This window comes from Pyrus communis, chromosome 4 (genome assembly GCF_963583255.1).
Source record: "Pyrus communis chromosome 4, drPyrComm1.1, whole genome shotgun sequence".
NCBI classification, from domain to species: domain Eukaryota; kingdom Viridiplantae; phylum Streptophyta; class Magnoliopsida; order Rosales; family Rosaceae; genus Pyrus; species Pyrus communis.
This window is the reverse complement of record NC_084806.1, coordinates 25,918,644-25,934,040: the sequence shown is the minus strand read 5'-3', so window position 1 is coordinate 25,934,040 and position 15,397 is coordinate 25,918,644. Positions and strand designations below refer to the sequence as shown.

Below are 15,397 nucleotides of genomic sequence, written 5' to 3'. Positions count from 1 at the left end.
ATGGCAGATGAAAAACGTTGGAACCAGCTGCGAGAAGCTTGCTTGAGTCCGTATAACGATTTGTGGAGTCGACAAACCATGGTCTCCCCCTGTCGACGATATCCAGGAGGCGGTATCATATAGACTTCTTCATGCAATGCACCGTGAAGGAAAGCATTTTGGACATCCATTTGATGAAGAGACCAGCTGCGAACAGCAACAACAGTCAAGAGACAGCGGATAATAATGATTTTAGCAACTGGAGCAAACGTCTCTTTGTAATCAATCCATTCGCGCTGCGTGAACCCTTTGGCGACAAGGCGGGCCTTGTAGCGTTCGATGGTACCATCGGAATGGTACTTGATTTTGAAGACCGATTTACAGCCAATGGGTCGTTGGTGAGGAGGGAGGGGAACTATAGTCCAGGTGTGATTGGCTTCAAGGGCTTCAATCTCAGAGTTCATGGCTGCAAGCCAGTGAGGGTCATGACGGGCCTGCTCATAAGAGGCTGGTTCAACCAAGTGAGAGATGTTGTGGACAAAAGAGCAGTGAGCATGAGAGAGATGGGAGTAAGAAACATACCGTTGAAGGGGATATCGGGTGCCGGACATGGTGGAAGGGATGACGCTGCGCTGAAGCAAAGCAGCATGATGTGTCTGGTAGTCACGAAGATGGGCAGGTGGGTGTTTAATGCGGTCGGAGCGGCGAAGAGAAGGAGGTTGCGAAGGTGAGGGAGCAGATGCTGGCGAGGGAGGGATGTCTAGGGGTGAAGGAGTGATATCGGCAGTGGGAAGGAGGTCAGGAGTTGGAAGGTGTTGAGTTGAGAGGAGTGCATGAGTGGGATTGTCATGAGGGATAGGTAAGACAGGGAAGTCGAGGTCTTTTTCTGGTGGTGAGGTAGCAAGGGGGAAAATATGCTCATGAAAGATGACATCACGAGAGGAAAAAACACGTTTGCTATCAAGGTCATAAACACAGTAGCCCTTTTGGCCAAGGGGATAACCCAGGAAGAGGCAGCGACGAGCACGAGCATCAAATTTGTGGGAGGGGGTAAGGTTGGTGGCATAGCATAAACACCCAAAAACCCGGAGATGAGAGTATGTAGGTAGTGTCCCATGCAAGAGTTCATAGGGAGATTTGTGGGAAAGTACGGGTGCTGGAAGGCGATTGATAAGGTAACATGCAGTTTGTATACTCTCCCCCCAGAATTTTAAGGGTAGGTTAACTTGAAATCGTAAGGCACGGGCAACATTCAAAAGATGGCGATGTTTGCGTTCAACTACCCCGTTTTGTTGAGGGTTGTGTGCACAGGTGTGTTGAAAAATGGTGCCATGAGTGTCTAAAAACGAACGCATAGATACAAATTCTCCCCCATTGTCTGCACGAAGGGTTTTAATGTCACGATGAAACTGGGTTTTGACCCAAGAAAAGAACGAGTGCAACAAGGTTTGTGTATCTGATTTAAATCGCATAAGATGAACCCATGTGAAACGGGTAAAGTCATCTACAATGGTGAGGAAGTAACGTGCCCCAGAGTGTGTATGGATTTTATGTGGCCCCCAAATATCACAGTGGATCAAATCAAAAGGAGCAACTGATTTTATTGAACTGGAAACAAAAGATGAACGAGTTTGTTTTGCTAAAGGACAAACATCACAAACATGTGTAGAATCAAAGATAATTTTTGGGATAGTCTGGGATAAAGAGTGAAGGGGAGCCGAGGATGGGTGCCCAAGACGTTGATGCCAAAGTGCCGAGGTACGTTTGACATGGTGAGCGAGATGAGGGTTTTGTGTTGGAGTGAGGTAGTAAAGTCCATCAAACTGCTTGCCCAGGCCAATCATCCTCTTCGTAGCCATGTCCTGCACAACACAAAAACCCGGGTAAAATATCACAATGCACTTCAATGCCCAGGTCAACTTACTCACAGATAACAAATTCACATGAAATTGTGGCACATGTAAAACTCCATCAAGAGTTATCTCGGGGGACAATTTAATGGACCCAATGGTTTCAATTGCAGCATGTCCGCCATTTGGTAAACCAACAAAATCATGTTAGGTTTTAGTGTGATTATGGCTGAGTGATAAATGAGAAACATGATCTGTGGCCCCGCTATCCACGATCCAATACAATGTTGGATCATCATGTGCAAAATTGCAGTTGGGTGTATAGATACCTGTTGCATGTGCAAGGGGCAGATCGGTACCATTCTTATTGCGAAGGAGAGCCATGAGTTGGTTGTACTCCTCGGTTGTGAACGTTGCATCAAATTTGTTGGAGGTTGTTGCTTTGGTAGCTGGCGACGATAATGCTTCCACATTGTTGGAAGTTGGAGGTGCATGTCTATTTCTGGGCTGCACATTCTTCTCGTGCCATTTGTGTCCTTCAGGGAATCCAATAAGGAAAAAACAATGTTCGACTGGATGTCCTCCGTCACAGTAGCTGCATTTGAATATCTTCCGTGAATTAGGGTTGTTGGCACCATAGCCTCGTTTTGGTGCTGTCGAATGACTGGTTTGCATTGCATGAGCGATAGGTTCACGTCGATTTACCACATCCAATTGGCGTTCATGTTGAAGAACCAATCCATGGACTCGTCGTGTATCTGGAAGTGGGCTCATCATTAAGATAGAACCTCGTATGATTGAGTAACTCTCGTTCAGACCCATTAAGAACTGCATGACTTTCTCTTTTTCTTCCCTGTCTGCATGTGCCTTGGATCCCTCGCATTCACAGGCAATGGGCCCATGATATGATGCTAATTCATCCCAGAGAGCTTTCAATTTTGTGTAATAATCTGAAATAGATAGCTGTCCTTGTCGATGTTCGGCAATTTCTTGTCGAATTTGATAGATCCTGGAATCGTTTCCTTGCGAGAAACGATCCTCAAGATCTCTTCATGCTGCTGATGCAGTTTTGCAGTAGAGTATACTGTGGGCAATGTTGCCCTGCACGGATTGCCAAATCCAGGACAAGACCATGTCATTGCATCTCTGCCAAATTGGATACTTGGCATCAGTGGTTGCGGGATTCTTGATTGATCCATCAATGAACCCTAGTTTGTTTTTGGCGCTGAGGGCGATTCGCATAGAACGGCTCCACTGTCCATAGTTGTGTCCATCAAGAAGTTATGAGACTAAGACAAGACTTGGTGAGTCTGAATGATGCAGAATGAGAGGATCAGATACATGGGGTATCGTCTCAGTTGGTCTTTCGTCGCCCATGGTGGCTGTGTTTAATGAAGATGGACTGGTTGTGTTTGTGGCGGAAGCAGAATGAGCTTTCTAGAGTCACCAAGATCGGTGCTCTGATACCATATTAAACTTGGATCCAATCTATATTTTTGAATAATATGATCTGCTGCAATTGCAGCAGAGTTTTATACACAGTTTACTACACACGCATGCAAATAAACAAAACAATTGGAAGTGGCATCCTTGCTGTCTATGAAACATCAGTCAGTATACACATGCAGTGGCCTTGCTGTCCACTATGCATGTGTCCTTGTTGTTTAGAATAATCATACATCCTCAACGTGGGAACCATATTCCAATCTGTAAAGCACAGTGGAATCTGTAAAGCACAGTGCACTGCATGTGGAGCATCTTTAACAGAGTGACATTCATTGTTTAAAGACCTAAATTATGTCTTTTAATGGACGATATGTAAATTTGTGAAAATATTGATATCATCCATTTTGATAAAAATAATGCAAATTTGCTCAAAAATGAGAAATTAAAAATGAAACTTTGCCAATATCATACGACATTTTATCGATATTTGACTGATATATAAAAAACATCGAGGAAATCGGTCGATTTCAATCAAAATTTAAGTGATTTCTTTGATATTTCTACGGAGGTGAGCACAAAGAAATTTCAAAAACTAATTATAACGAGCGACACGTGACGTTATATCCGTTCTTACAGGCCCTCTCCCTCACCAGGCCCCCTCCCTTACCTTGCAGCGTCTCCCTTCTGCCCCTCGTCCCGACCACAGCCCAGCCAGCTCCTCCCCCACCCGGACCCCCGTATTCGCCGACGACTACCCGAACCGCCCCAAATCTTGTAGTCCAAAATTCCAATAGGTCCATTATTAGGCGATGGGTCCACCGCGATCTCTGATTCTTCACCGGCTCGCGCCCTGCTTTGCAGCTCGAATCAGGCAGAACCAGAGGCTTCTATCCTCTTCTTTCTTCTATTCCTCTTCCTCTTCCGCTGTCGAAGAAGCCTCTTCTTCTTCTCCATCTCCGGCCCTCGACCTCGATTCCGTTCACATGACCGATACCTGTGTTCAAGTAATCCCTCTCTCCATCTCCTTCCCTTTTTTTGGGTGTGATTTGACATTTGGGCTGCCTGTATTTTCCATTTTTATTTTTGGGTTATTAATCTGTAATGGTTTTAATTCTGTTGCTTAGCTAACCATTTTCGATGATTTTATGAATGAATCACAAAATAAACACGGGCAAGAAAAAAAATGAAATGGGTTGTGCTAATCGGAATTTTTTTCTTCAAAATTTCTAGTGGATGCACGAAGACTAATCGGTTAAACGGTTTTATTCTAGCATATAATTTGCGTAGCATATCTGTTTTTCGTTCTTATTGAATCGGTTATCATGCTCGTAATATGCAGTTTTCTGGTGAAGAGAGTTTAATGTAACTTATGACATTTTGCGTCTGTAATCCTGAATTGTTTTGTTGAGCTTGGTTTTTCAACGAATATTGTGTTGGGCTTGGTTTCTCAACGACTGTCTTGCAGAGAATGAAACAGCTGCAAGCCAGTGAAGTTGAGGGAAAGATGCTACGTTTGAGTGTAGAAACTGGTGGATGTTCTGGGTTCCAATATGTTTTTGATCTCGACGACAAACACCACCCAGATGACAGGTATTTATAGTCCATCTCTGTAATAATAATTCTTGATTAAAAACGCTTTTGCTTATTAAGTTTGCTTGGTTAACTGGGGACCCATACATTCCATAATAGAGTATTTGAGAAGGAAGGAGTAAAGTTGCTGGTCGACAATATTTCATATGATTTTGTGAAAGGAGCAACTGTTGATTATGTTGAGGAGCTGATTCACTCTGCTTTCCAAGTAAGTCAATTTATCTCATTCTGTTTTCATGCTTTATTCTTTAATATTCTTGTCCGTGGTGCACATCAAATTTTACACACATCACCCCACATGTAATTTCTCGGTTCGGGATATGTGAACTAGAATAAGTAGTCAATAAATATATTCTTAAGAATTGAAGATGTGCTTGAAATTCTCTGTTAACTATGCCTATCTTGGTGAGCATAAGAAAAGTATGGACCATCTGCCAGTGGTCTTCTTTTATGACAATTAGAAATACATTCTATTATAATCGAAGATCTGCTGAAATCTTTTCTGTTAGCTAAATGATGTGGATAATGGTGAGCATCGGTGCATAGGTAAGAACCATGTGCTAGAAATAAAAATCTAGCATAATGGTATTCTGTGTATCAAATATAACAATTATAGATATTTGTGTAGGTCTTGGCTCACCTTGGTAAACTGGTGGTCATGTTAGAAAATATCATAATGGTTCCCTTGACGATTTATCTAATAATTCAGTGAGCGTGTTTACCATGCAAGGAACATATCATTGTGGTACATTGGGTGTTTCCTTTATGAGGATCACTTCCTATATTTTTTTTTTCTAATTAGGTTGCAATAAACGAGAGATAATTGGCAATGCAATACAGTGCTCTTCTGTCATGCGACATATTGGTTGTTACTGGTGTTGTGTGGTCAAGGAGAACAAGGGTTCTTTTCGTTTCGGGAGGGGAGTTACAATAAAGAAAATTTTATAAGAATTGAGAGAACGTTTTTGTATGTGAATGAGTGGGAGGTAATTGATTAGGAAGAGCCATAAGGAATGGAAGAATCTTGCAGTGAGTTCAGTTGGGATATGGAAGCTGGGTTTCTCGGTTTTGTTCTTTTAAATGAGTGGACTATGTTACAGGTGGGATGAGGAGGAAACTTGCCCAGGCTATAGAACAGGGGTGCCTTTAACATGGCTATGCCCTTGTGTGTGGTTGCTTAGATTTGTTGTGTACCCCCATTACGGGTTTGGTCAAACAATATGGGGATGTTTAAAGTCTGAAATCTGCTGAATCCCTTCTAAATTTGGTAGGACAAGACTATTATGGTGTGTTTGGATGAGGGATTTCCAAAGTACCAAGGGATTTAGGCTACAATAGTAAAAATGCACTACAAAGCATTGGATAGAGGGATTTGAAACGACTAGATGCAATGCACTTAGAGGGGTTTGTAAATGACTACCTGACAGGAGTCAATTGAAAATTCTATGTTTAGTGGCCGTTGTAATGCTGTTCGATTAGTATATTGGTCTTGCAGAATGGAGCGAAGTAGTAAAGCTAGAGCCTAGAATTTGGTTGTAACTCATTAAGATTGAAGATCCACAGAAGCAATTTATTTCTGTATTAGCTTTTCGTTGGTTATAGTGTCTGATGCCTCAAGAGGAAGCATCTTGTATGATTATGCGATTGCCTGTATGTCTGTTTTTGGGTCGTAACTTTATGATGCTGAACTAGTGTAATCAAAGTCAATAGCCTCTAGGCCGCTAGAGAAGTGCAGTTATAATATCACATCTTTCACACGAGGATTTCCTGTACAATTAATCGAATCCTGGTTTCATGTTCAGGTGACTACAAATCCAAGTGCAGTCGGGGGGTGCAGTTGTAAAAGTTCTTTCATGGTGAAATAATAGTTTTGCCACGACTTTTGTGCCCTGCCTTCCAAGATAGCTTAAGACTAGGAGGTAATTAGGTCCGTCCTAATAGATGCTTACATATAATTTTTTCACTTGATTTTTTGAATCATGATTATTTGAGTACATTGTATAATAAAAAGGGTTTATCACAAATGGTTCCTGAATCAAGATGGTCTCTGAAATTGAAAATCAATCAATGTAATCCCTGAAAATAGGTGTCACAAATCAATGTAGTCATTCCATCACAATTATGTTAAAATTTTTGTTGAGTGCTGATGTGGTACATAAAGGGGGTTCCATTACTCTTTTTCTCTCACAAATAGTCCTTGAAATTGACAAACGACATTAGTGTTCTAAAAATCGGCCTCCGCGGCGCCTAGGCTCTGGACGACAGAGCTCTGATCCGATTTTGACCAAATTGTTCACTTAAGGCGGAAATGATTTAGGCGGCCGTCTAGGCGCTCACTAGGCGGTCTAGGTGGTGCTAGGCTCCACTCTAGGTAGTTGCAAATCCCAAACGCGCAACAACTTTGAATCTGCAACTTCCGATCTCGGCGAGCTTCTGCAACTTTGCTGTTTGTAAGTAGATGAAGGAAGAGAGAGTACGCCCATAGAGAGAGAGAGAGAGAGAGAGAGAGAGAGAGAGAGAGAGAGAGAGAAAGGGTATTTGACATTTCAGTCGTGGCGGTGCGACCGTGCGAGCTATAGTTTCTATTTCACTTTGTGGTTCTGATTCTTCTGAAAGAGATAAGGAAGAGAAGATGAAGAACCGAACTGATTTAATGGGAAATTGGGAAGGTGTTTAACTTTATTTGGGCTCAGGTAACGTGAGAGGTGGTGTGCACGTTCACCTTGGGTAATGTGAGAGGTGGAGTGCGCGTTCAATGGATTTTAATTACACAACCCACTACATGGGCTTTTATCTTTCAAAAGTTTATATATATATATATATATATATATATATATGTATATGTATGTGTGTGTGTGTATTAATGTTTTGTCTAAATGCCATATGAGTTATTTAGTCTATACCCAATCTAATGCAAGGATCATAAACAAGAATAATGTAGTCTATCATTTAAGAATACTTCTCATTATGATTATATGCTTACCATTTTTTAAATATTGAACTTATTGGATGGATGTACTTTGTGTATTAGTTTTGTATTTTATCATTCTTTTATTATCCATACAAGTATATATATTTTAGTGTAAATAAGTACTCATTTAGAAGATATATAGGTGCCCGCCTAGGCTCCGCCTAGCCACCTAGGCTAGGCCCTTGCTCGCCACCCGACTAGCGTCTAACGTTTTTTAGAACCTTGAACGACATCAAAATGGTTCTTGAAATTGATCCGCGACGTCAAAATGGTCTTTGAAATTCAAAATTGATCAATGTAGTCCCTCAAGTAAGTGTCTCAAATCAATGTAGTTCTTTTGTCAAAAAGTTTGTTATGTGCTGATGTGACACATAAATAGGTCGCACAAGTTTAATTAAATTAAATAAATTACAAATAGGTTTAATAATTTAATAGTTAATAAAAAATTGTGAATCCAAAAACCCAGTCCTACAATCACCTCCAATCCCAGTCTACATTTCTCTACCTCCTTTGTTGTCTATTATATAAATTTTTTTTCTTTCTAAATACACTCATCTTTACACACTTCAACATTCTTCGCCGAATTGAACTTGGATTGAGATCACCATTGGTGACGGCTTAGTTGATTGACAATGACTTCTAGGACATCACCATTAACATTTAGGTGATCAACATCCTCACAACCTTACTTTTGGGGAGCTTGTTTAGTGCTTCCCTTGTGGTCTGGTGACTCAAAGAACGGTAAGGTCTGCCTTGAAATAATGAAGTTATAATTGAGGTGCGTCTATTGTTGATTGAAAACTATTTTCAAACCCCTTCTTAGGCCTTGGTTAAGCCTTGTGCGTTTAAGAATTTATGGAAGGGATATGTCTTCGGAGTATGTCTTATTATAAGAAAAAATTTCTATTGTGCAAAAAGGTATTTAGACAACTTTTTTAATTAATTATTAAACCCACATCAACACAACAAATTTTTTTTTACAGAATTGTCGCGGAATGATGATATTAATTTGCGACATCTATTTTCAAGGATTATATTAATCAATTTTCAATTTTAGGGACCATCTTGATGGTGTGAGTCAATTTCAAGGACTATCTTAATGGTACGAGTCAATTTCAGCGACCATTTGTAATAAAAACCCATAAATCTTGTGGGGCCCATTATGTGCCACATCGGCACATAACATAATTTTTAACAAAATTGTGACGGAATGATCACATTGATTTGCGACACCTATTTCGGGGGCTACATTAATTGATTTTGAATCTCAATGACCGCCTTAATGGTGAATGTAAATTTCAGGAATCATTTGTAATAAAAATCCTAATTTTTTTTATGTATTACACATTTTTACCACGTATATCTGATTGAGGCATCTTGTACTTTTCTCAGCTTTCTGACTTCAACAGTAGACGAATGCTTGCGAGTTGCGACTTGAAATTTGTTGGATTAGCCGCCATGCTACTTGTTACTTTTACTTGAGTTGGGATTACAGTACATTGCGGGGTTTCGATGATTGCCTATTTTGATGATGTGTAGCGGCATACATCAATAGTTACTGATTGTAAGGAAGTGAAGGTACTTCAAACTTCATGTTTAATTCTGATGCCGAAGTGTCATTTAGGATTACGATTTAGTGGTATTCCTCTTCATTTGTAAGTGGGAGGTCTTAGGTTCGATTCTAACAAAAAATGAATATGAATCACATTATTATGGCTAACTTAGTGTGAGGTTTAGTCTACTCTTTCACCGCTTAGTATAGATACTATTGTTTTGTTAAAAAAAAAAAATAAAAAAAAATAAAAATTCTGATGCCGAAGTTTTATTTTTGAAGCATCGAGACCTTACTGCAAAGCAACTCTTTCCGGCTCTTTCAACATCCAGAACATTTGGTTACGCTATTAGCCTCACAAACCACAATTCCATACTTCACATTTCTTGCTAGTAGCCTCCTATAACGTACACTTCTACGTCCCATCCGGTACCAGTTCCTAACAGTACAATGAGCATTGCTTGTATAATACTGTACGACTTGATCTGGTCTCTAACCAATGGCAAAGCTAGGAATTGTTGGAGATAGGAGAAAATTTTGAAAGGGTAAAAGGTTCTAAAGAATGTAAACAACTAAATCCTTTTAGATAGTAGGACAATATTAAAGTTGTTCTTGATTTCTCAATACAAACAAGTTATAATTATTGCTGGCGAAATTTTATGTCATGAAAACGTTGCATAATAACCTTATTATCAATAAAAACAAAAATCTATGTTTCAATGTAAACAATTAAGCTATCACTCAATTATTAATCTCCCATTTTGTAATGCAATGGCCTTTTAACAATATTCATAGCGAAAAATGCTCTCTCTACCAAAACGGTTGCAACTGGTAATACTAAAGTCAATGTAATAAGCTTATACACTAACTTGTAGGTTTCACACCTCTCAGTCTTCACTAATTCCTTTGAAAGATCAATAATTCTTTTCAATGATGAAAACTCAATATGCATCTCCATATCATGAATATAATTGTTAAGTTGAATTGGAAGATTCATGAGGTCCACGCGATCAAAATCTTGAGTATAAAATTGGCAAAACGAATTATTTTTTGTTGGTCAAAAAATGCAAAATTATTCACCAGACCCAAACATGCCATACAAAGAAGCAACTTGGTATTTACCTCATTGAAGCAATCATTCAATTCTTTTAGTTGCGTAGCAAGGAGGATGAGTGCTTAGCTTCTTATAATATCACTCCATTATGTAATTGTAGAAGTATGACTAATAACTAATTAAACAACAATTCAATTAACAATATAAATCAATGAAATTAAACTAACAAAAATTCATATCAATAATAAACCATCAATTAATTTAAATTATGTAAATGAAATAGTGTAAATTTAATGTCAATCAAAATTGTTAAAAAAATGTCAATCAAATAAAATTAGGGATTTAAATAATTAAGATTTTGAAATTTGGGATTTTCCTAAAAATTGAGACTGGACGGTGGTCGCCGTCCCCAGCGTGGACATGTGAAGGCGACAGATGGCAGGACGGCGGTGGGGCGGAAGAGACATTTGCTGCCTTGCTGTTGACTGTCGCACTCTCCAATGGCAGACCAAAGGTTCTGCCTCTTTGTGGAGTTGAATCGTTGAGGTAATGCTTTGTGAAACCATTTTTGCATCAACAAATCATTGTGAAACTCTAATCGTGGTCACTTGCCGCATTAGTAACCCACGACTAAACCAATCCACCAAGTAAGGTCGGTCGGGCACAAAACATATCAACTGCATTCATACGAGCTCAACCTCAAACTTATTTCACCCAAGCGTAAGTGGAGAATACTACTGGACTAAAAGGGCGTTAGTCAGAAAGAGAAATGCCACTAGACCAAGTGTTTGTTAAGAAATCCTAAATCGCGGTTGAAGAACGTATTTAATACAATATCCACTCAATTACAGGGATAAAGAATTACACTAAAACAGGAAAAAAGGGAATGGGGAAGACGGTTTTCGGATTATAAATCAAGCTGATATTGGAGGTAATGCTCACCAAGAAACAGAAACAAGGGAATGGGGAAGACGGTATTCGGATTATAAATCAAGCTGATATTGGAGGTAATGCTCACCAAGAAACAGAAACATCTTGTGGGAAAATAACGACTTTACAAAAATCTGGCAGGACTGCAGGAGAGCCATATCTCAGATGATACTGTAGCTGTCATCACCATCACTCGTCCGAATGTAACACATTATTGCCAGTACAAATACGAAAAAGGATGAGAGCTCCATTGCCAAGGCTCCCCAACCAATAACACCAGCATGTTTTAAGATTGCAGGGATTGCAATGCTTCCAATAGCTGAAGCTCCGGTCAGGAACTTGGTTGCATTTACCCAGCTGTTTCATCATCCGCTAGTTAATAAGTAAGAACACGAATAATGTTGATGCAGCTTTAGACTTAAACGATAGATATTTCAGTATGTAAGTTGAGGGGAGAAAGACAAACCCATTTTCAGATTCTGAAAATATTGAAGAATCGGATCCCACAAAGAACAGCAATGGCATGGGAAGGAGCACATACATTATTACTGCAAAACATCATGAGATGACCACACCATCAGCGTGCATGGTTTCATGCAAATCATTCAAATAAAAACCTACATGCAGAGGATGTTCACTGGACGGAATTAAGATTCTTGAGAAATGTAATATTTATCTTGTTTTAGTAATTAAAAAAAAAAGTATGTTTGAACAGCCCAATGATGACAATGTAACACATGACTCTGATACCAGCAAATAAGTGGACGATATGATCGTGGAATTCCATTCCTCGCACATTATAGTGCTTAGAAAGCTATTATTTCTAATTACAGCTTTTGCATATACAGCAGAATTAATTACCTTAAACCATTAATCGAATAGAAGCATTAGCTGTGCAGAATCATCGAATCCGTTACCATATACAAGAAAGCAGAAATATCCAACCCTGATTTATTCCTGAACCTATCTTCGTACATGTTGCTAGATGTCATTTAAAGCCACCATCTAACCATATCACTATCCTTTTACCACCTGACCTAAGGCTCAAAGGCTCTTGTTTCTAATCAGGGCAAGACAAATATGAAAAAATTAAAAAATAAAATAAAACATATTCAGATCTATTTTATGGATTTGAGTTATGGGAATTAAAGGAATAATAATTTTGGGAAAAAGGAATAGAACCCTTAAAGATTATTTCTTAAAGGAGCTAGAGAATAAAAAATTGAAATCTTTATTAGTACTGTCATACTTATTGTCTTACAAACACATCAACATGTAGCATCACATAACAGCTTATTTGGCCAAAAGAAAAGGTATCACATTGCAAGTTTACGAAGGAAAACAACAGTTCAAAACCTACCAGTTAGCATTGGCCACCAATTATTGTACAAGGCACATGCCTGCATCGAAAAACGTGATAGATGAGAACCTAGTATGACTATCAACCTTACAATAGAGAAAAGCTTACTGATACACATGAATTGAGCATAATTGACAATAAGAAGCACCACCCACCAAAATTTGCAATACAATTCCTCCAGAGACCAAAATTGCCAAGGCGGCAAGTTTTCCAGTGTGCAAGCAAGCATGCATATAGACTGGTAAGTCTGCCATCAGGTACTTACCGCATAGATGGGGAACACCTGAAATCATGTGGTGCTTAAAATAAATATCTCAGCAAATTGACAATAGTAAATAAAAGAAAGCAGTCCATAAATAAACAAAGTACACGAAATATTCATAAATCATACAACTCACGCCACAATGATCAAGGAAAATGAAGAAGAGACTCATCATAAAAAACTAACAATTAAAAATTCCATTCATGTAATGCTTAAAGTTTGCTATGAAATAATAATTTGTTGGTCACCTACTTTGACTCTGTTAGGTCTAGGAAGTAACCGCTAATATAATCTGACTTCTCAGGCATTCTTTCAATAGGTGTAATTCTTTATTAAGTTGAGGATCACTCAAACAAATCATACATACAAAGTAATGAAAAATGGTGGTGCTATAGATACACATATTAAAACTGAAACATGATGGACAGAATGAAAACTATTTATCCTATACAAGAAAAGAATCCAAATAGTTTAAAGACAACTTCCGTAGAACTGTTATTAGGCCTAGCAATTCTTTGCAAGGTCACCCCAGTGATTGAGATAATGGAAGGATGACAATGATTTTATGGGTAAATTGATGATTTTAATTCGTTTCACTCGAGTAATCTGGGATGTACAGATTCTAGAATCCCCTTCTATGCTCATTCCCCATAGATCAGCATCAATCTCTGAATGTTAAGTACATAAGTATAGAGTAATCTACAGAACCACCCTGAAGCATGGCATACATGTACGTGTGTGTGGCGATGTTATTTCTCTTGCTTGAGATTTCCTTCATAACTATCATGACTTATTACTTACCTAGTAAATGTTCAACAATTGCAAAATCATTTCAAAATCTACAAGACATGTTATTTGTTCCACAGAGACCTACAGCTAAAGAAATGCCTCCAGTGCCTATTTCATACTCCTACATACATACACATACATAAAGAGTTCATGTGCCAAGGCAAGATGCTCCTCATTGCCGATCACCGGATCGATGACCACGATATATAAATACACATAGTTCAGACCTAATATGCAGCTAAGGAACCACACATCCCAGTCTTTTGAAGTTGGTAACAATGCATGTAGTAAAAAAATAGACTTTCTTACTGCAATTTACATGTCAGATACAAAGACAGAAAACCAACAACATCAAATGAAAGATGAATTCCAGAGTTTCTTGCATAAATATCTCGAAATTACTATTCATATTACCCATCAAACTTACTAATCTGAACCACCTCAATCTTAGTAATACATATATAGCATAACAGTTTCTCATCATTTAATCATGAATGCTAGTCCAAATTTATATAATCTCATTCAAAACAAACACAATTCCAACAAAATAATTCTTAATACCTGAATTATACATCTTAATAAGTAATACATATTAACTCAATCTAGTGTGTTCATATTATGCATATCTGTGTTCATATTATGTATATCATCAAATCAGGGTTAGGGCTAGGGTTAGGATTCTAACTCCTAATAAGAGTATCCATTCCTTGATCTCCAGTTAAATCCTAAATTAATCCAAAAATATTCATTATCCATATTAAATAATGACAATTCTTCAACCAAAATGCAATCACAAAGGAAGGTTGAAGAATTTACCTTACTTGTTACTTCAATCAATCGAGCTCAGCCATCCGATTCCGAGGCGGCGAAAACGGTTGGTTGGTGATTCGGAGTCCGTCCGGAGTCGACAGCTGAGCTTAACTCTAGAACAAGAAAGAACGATGAAGACAAAGAATAAGATGAGAGAAGGCTGACGCCAGACGGGAAAAAGATTACCCGAACAAGAAATGGATCGGGGCTCCACAATTTCATTTTTGCTTCAGAATTCGGACCTCAACAATAAGTCTTGGATCGCACGTGATGCCCATTTTCTCCTAATGTATTTTGAACCAGGATCCTCGCCATATCCATTCCCTAGGATCCTAAGGATCACGCAATCGTGTCCGTATATGGTGCGGTCAGAAATCATTTAAATTTTAAAATTTAAAATTCAAATTAAATAGTACCTAACGAAAACTGATCGCAAGATATACGATAAATGGACACGATTGCGTGATCCCTAAGATCCCTAGGGAATGGATCCGGCGAGGATCCTGGTTCATGTATTTTCTCCTTTTTCTCAACTTAAAACTACAGTCTGTCAGTATTCTTCTTTATTTATAAGTGAGAATTATTAGGTTTAATTTTCACAAAAAACGAATTCGAACCTCATTATTTCTAACTCATTGTGAGGCTAAAACTCACCTCATCTCCTTTAATGTAGATAATATTGTTTGTTCAAAAAAAAAATAATCAAAAATCAATAAGACACATTGTGCCTTCCACTGTAAAGGCTTACCATTTTTATGATGTCATCCTTATATTATCATTGTGTGATCATTATGTTATTTAGGC

At 38.5% G+C, this 15,397-nt stretch overlaps 2 protein-coding genes across 4 annotated transcripts; one reads left to right on the top strand and one right to left on the bottom strand.

Moving 5' to 3' along the window:
* The first annotated feature begins 3,939 nt into the window (after window positions 1-3,939).
* LOC137732262 (iron-sulfur assembly protein IscA-like 2, mitochondrial) lies at window positions 3,940-6,852 on the top strand. The gene is made up of 4 exons (XM_068471570.1): window positions 3,940-4,279; window positions 4,741-4,865; window positions 4,965-5,073; window positions 6,668-6,852. Exons 1-4 carry the CDS (start codon window positions 4,085-4,087, stop codon window positions 6,728-6,730), a joined length of 492 nt encoding a protein of 163 aa, XP_068327671.1. The 5' UTR covers window positions 3,940-4,084; the 3' UTR covers window positions 6,731-6,852.
* Window positions 6,853-11,248: 4,396 nt separating this feature from the next.
* On the bottom strand, window positions 11,249-14,788 carry LOC137731761 (vacuolar protein sorting-associated protein 55 homolog). 3 transcript variants are annotated; one of them, XM_068470965.1, is made up of 5 exons: window positions 14,600-14,788; window positions 12,888-13,031; window positions 12,733-12,772; window positions 11,839-11,920; window positions 11,249-11,729 (listed from the first exon to the last, which is right to left on the bottom strand). In XM_068470965.1, the coding sequence occupies exons 2-5, from the start codon at window positions 13,023-13,025 to the stop codon at window positions 11,534-11,536; spliced, it is 456 nt and encodes a 151-aa protein (XP_068327066.1). In that variant the 5' UTR covers window positions 13,026-13,031; window positions 14,600-14,788; the 3' UTR covers window positions 11,249-11,533. The 3 variants fall into 3 exon arrangements, with proteins under 3 accessions (XP_068327066.1, XP_068327069.1, XP_068327067.1); XM_068470968.1 differs by having other exon boundaries at window positions 12,888-13,015; window positions 14,605-14,788; XM_068470966.1 differs by having other exon boundaries at window positions 12,888-13,015; window positions 14,600-14,786.
* Window positions 14,789-15,397: the final 609 nt, after the last annotated feature.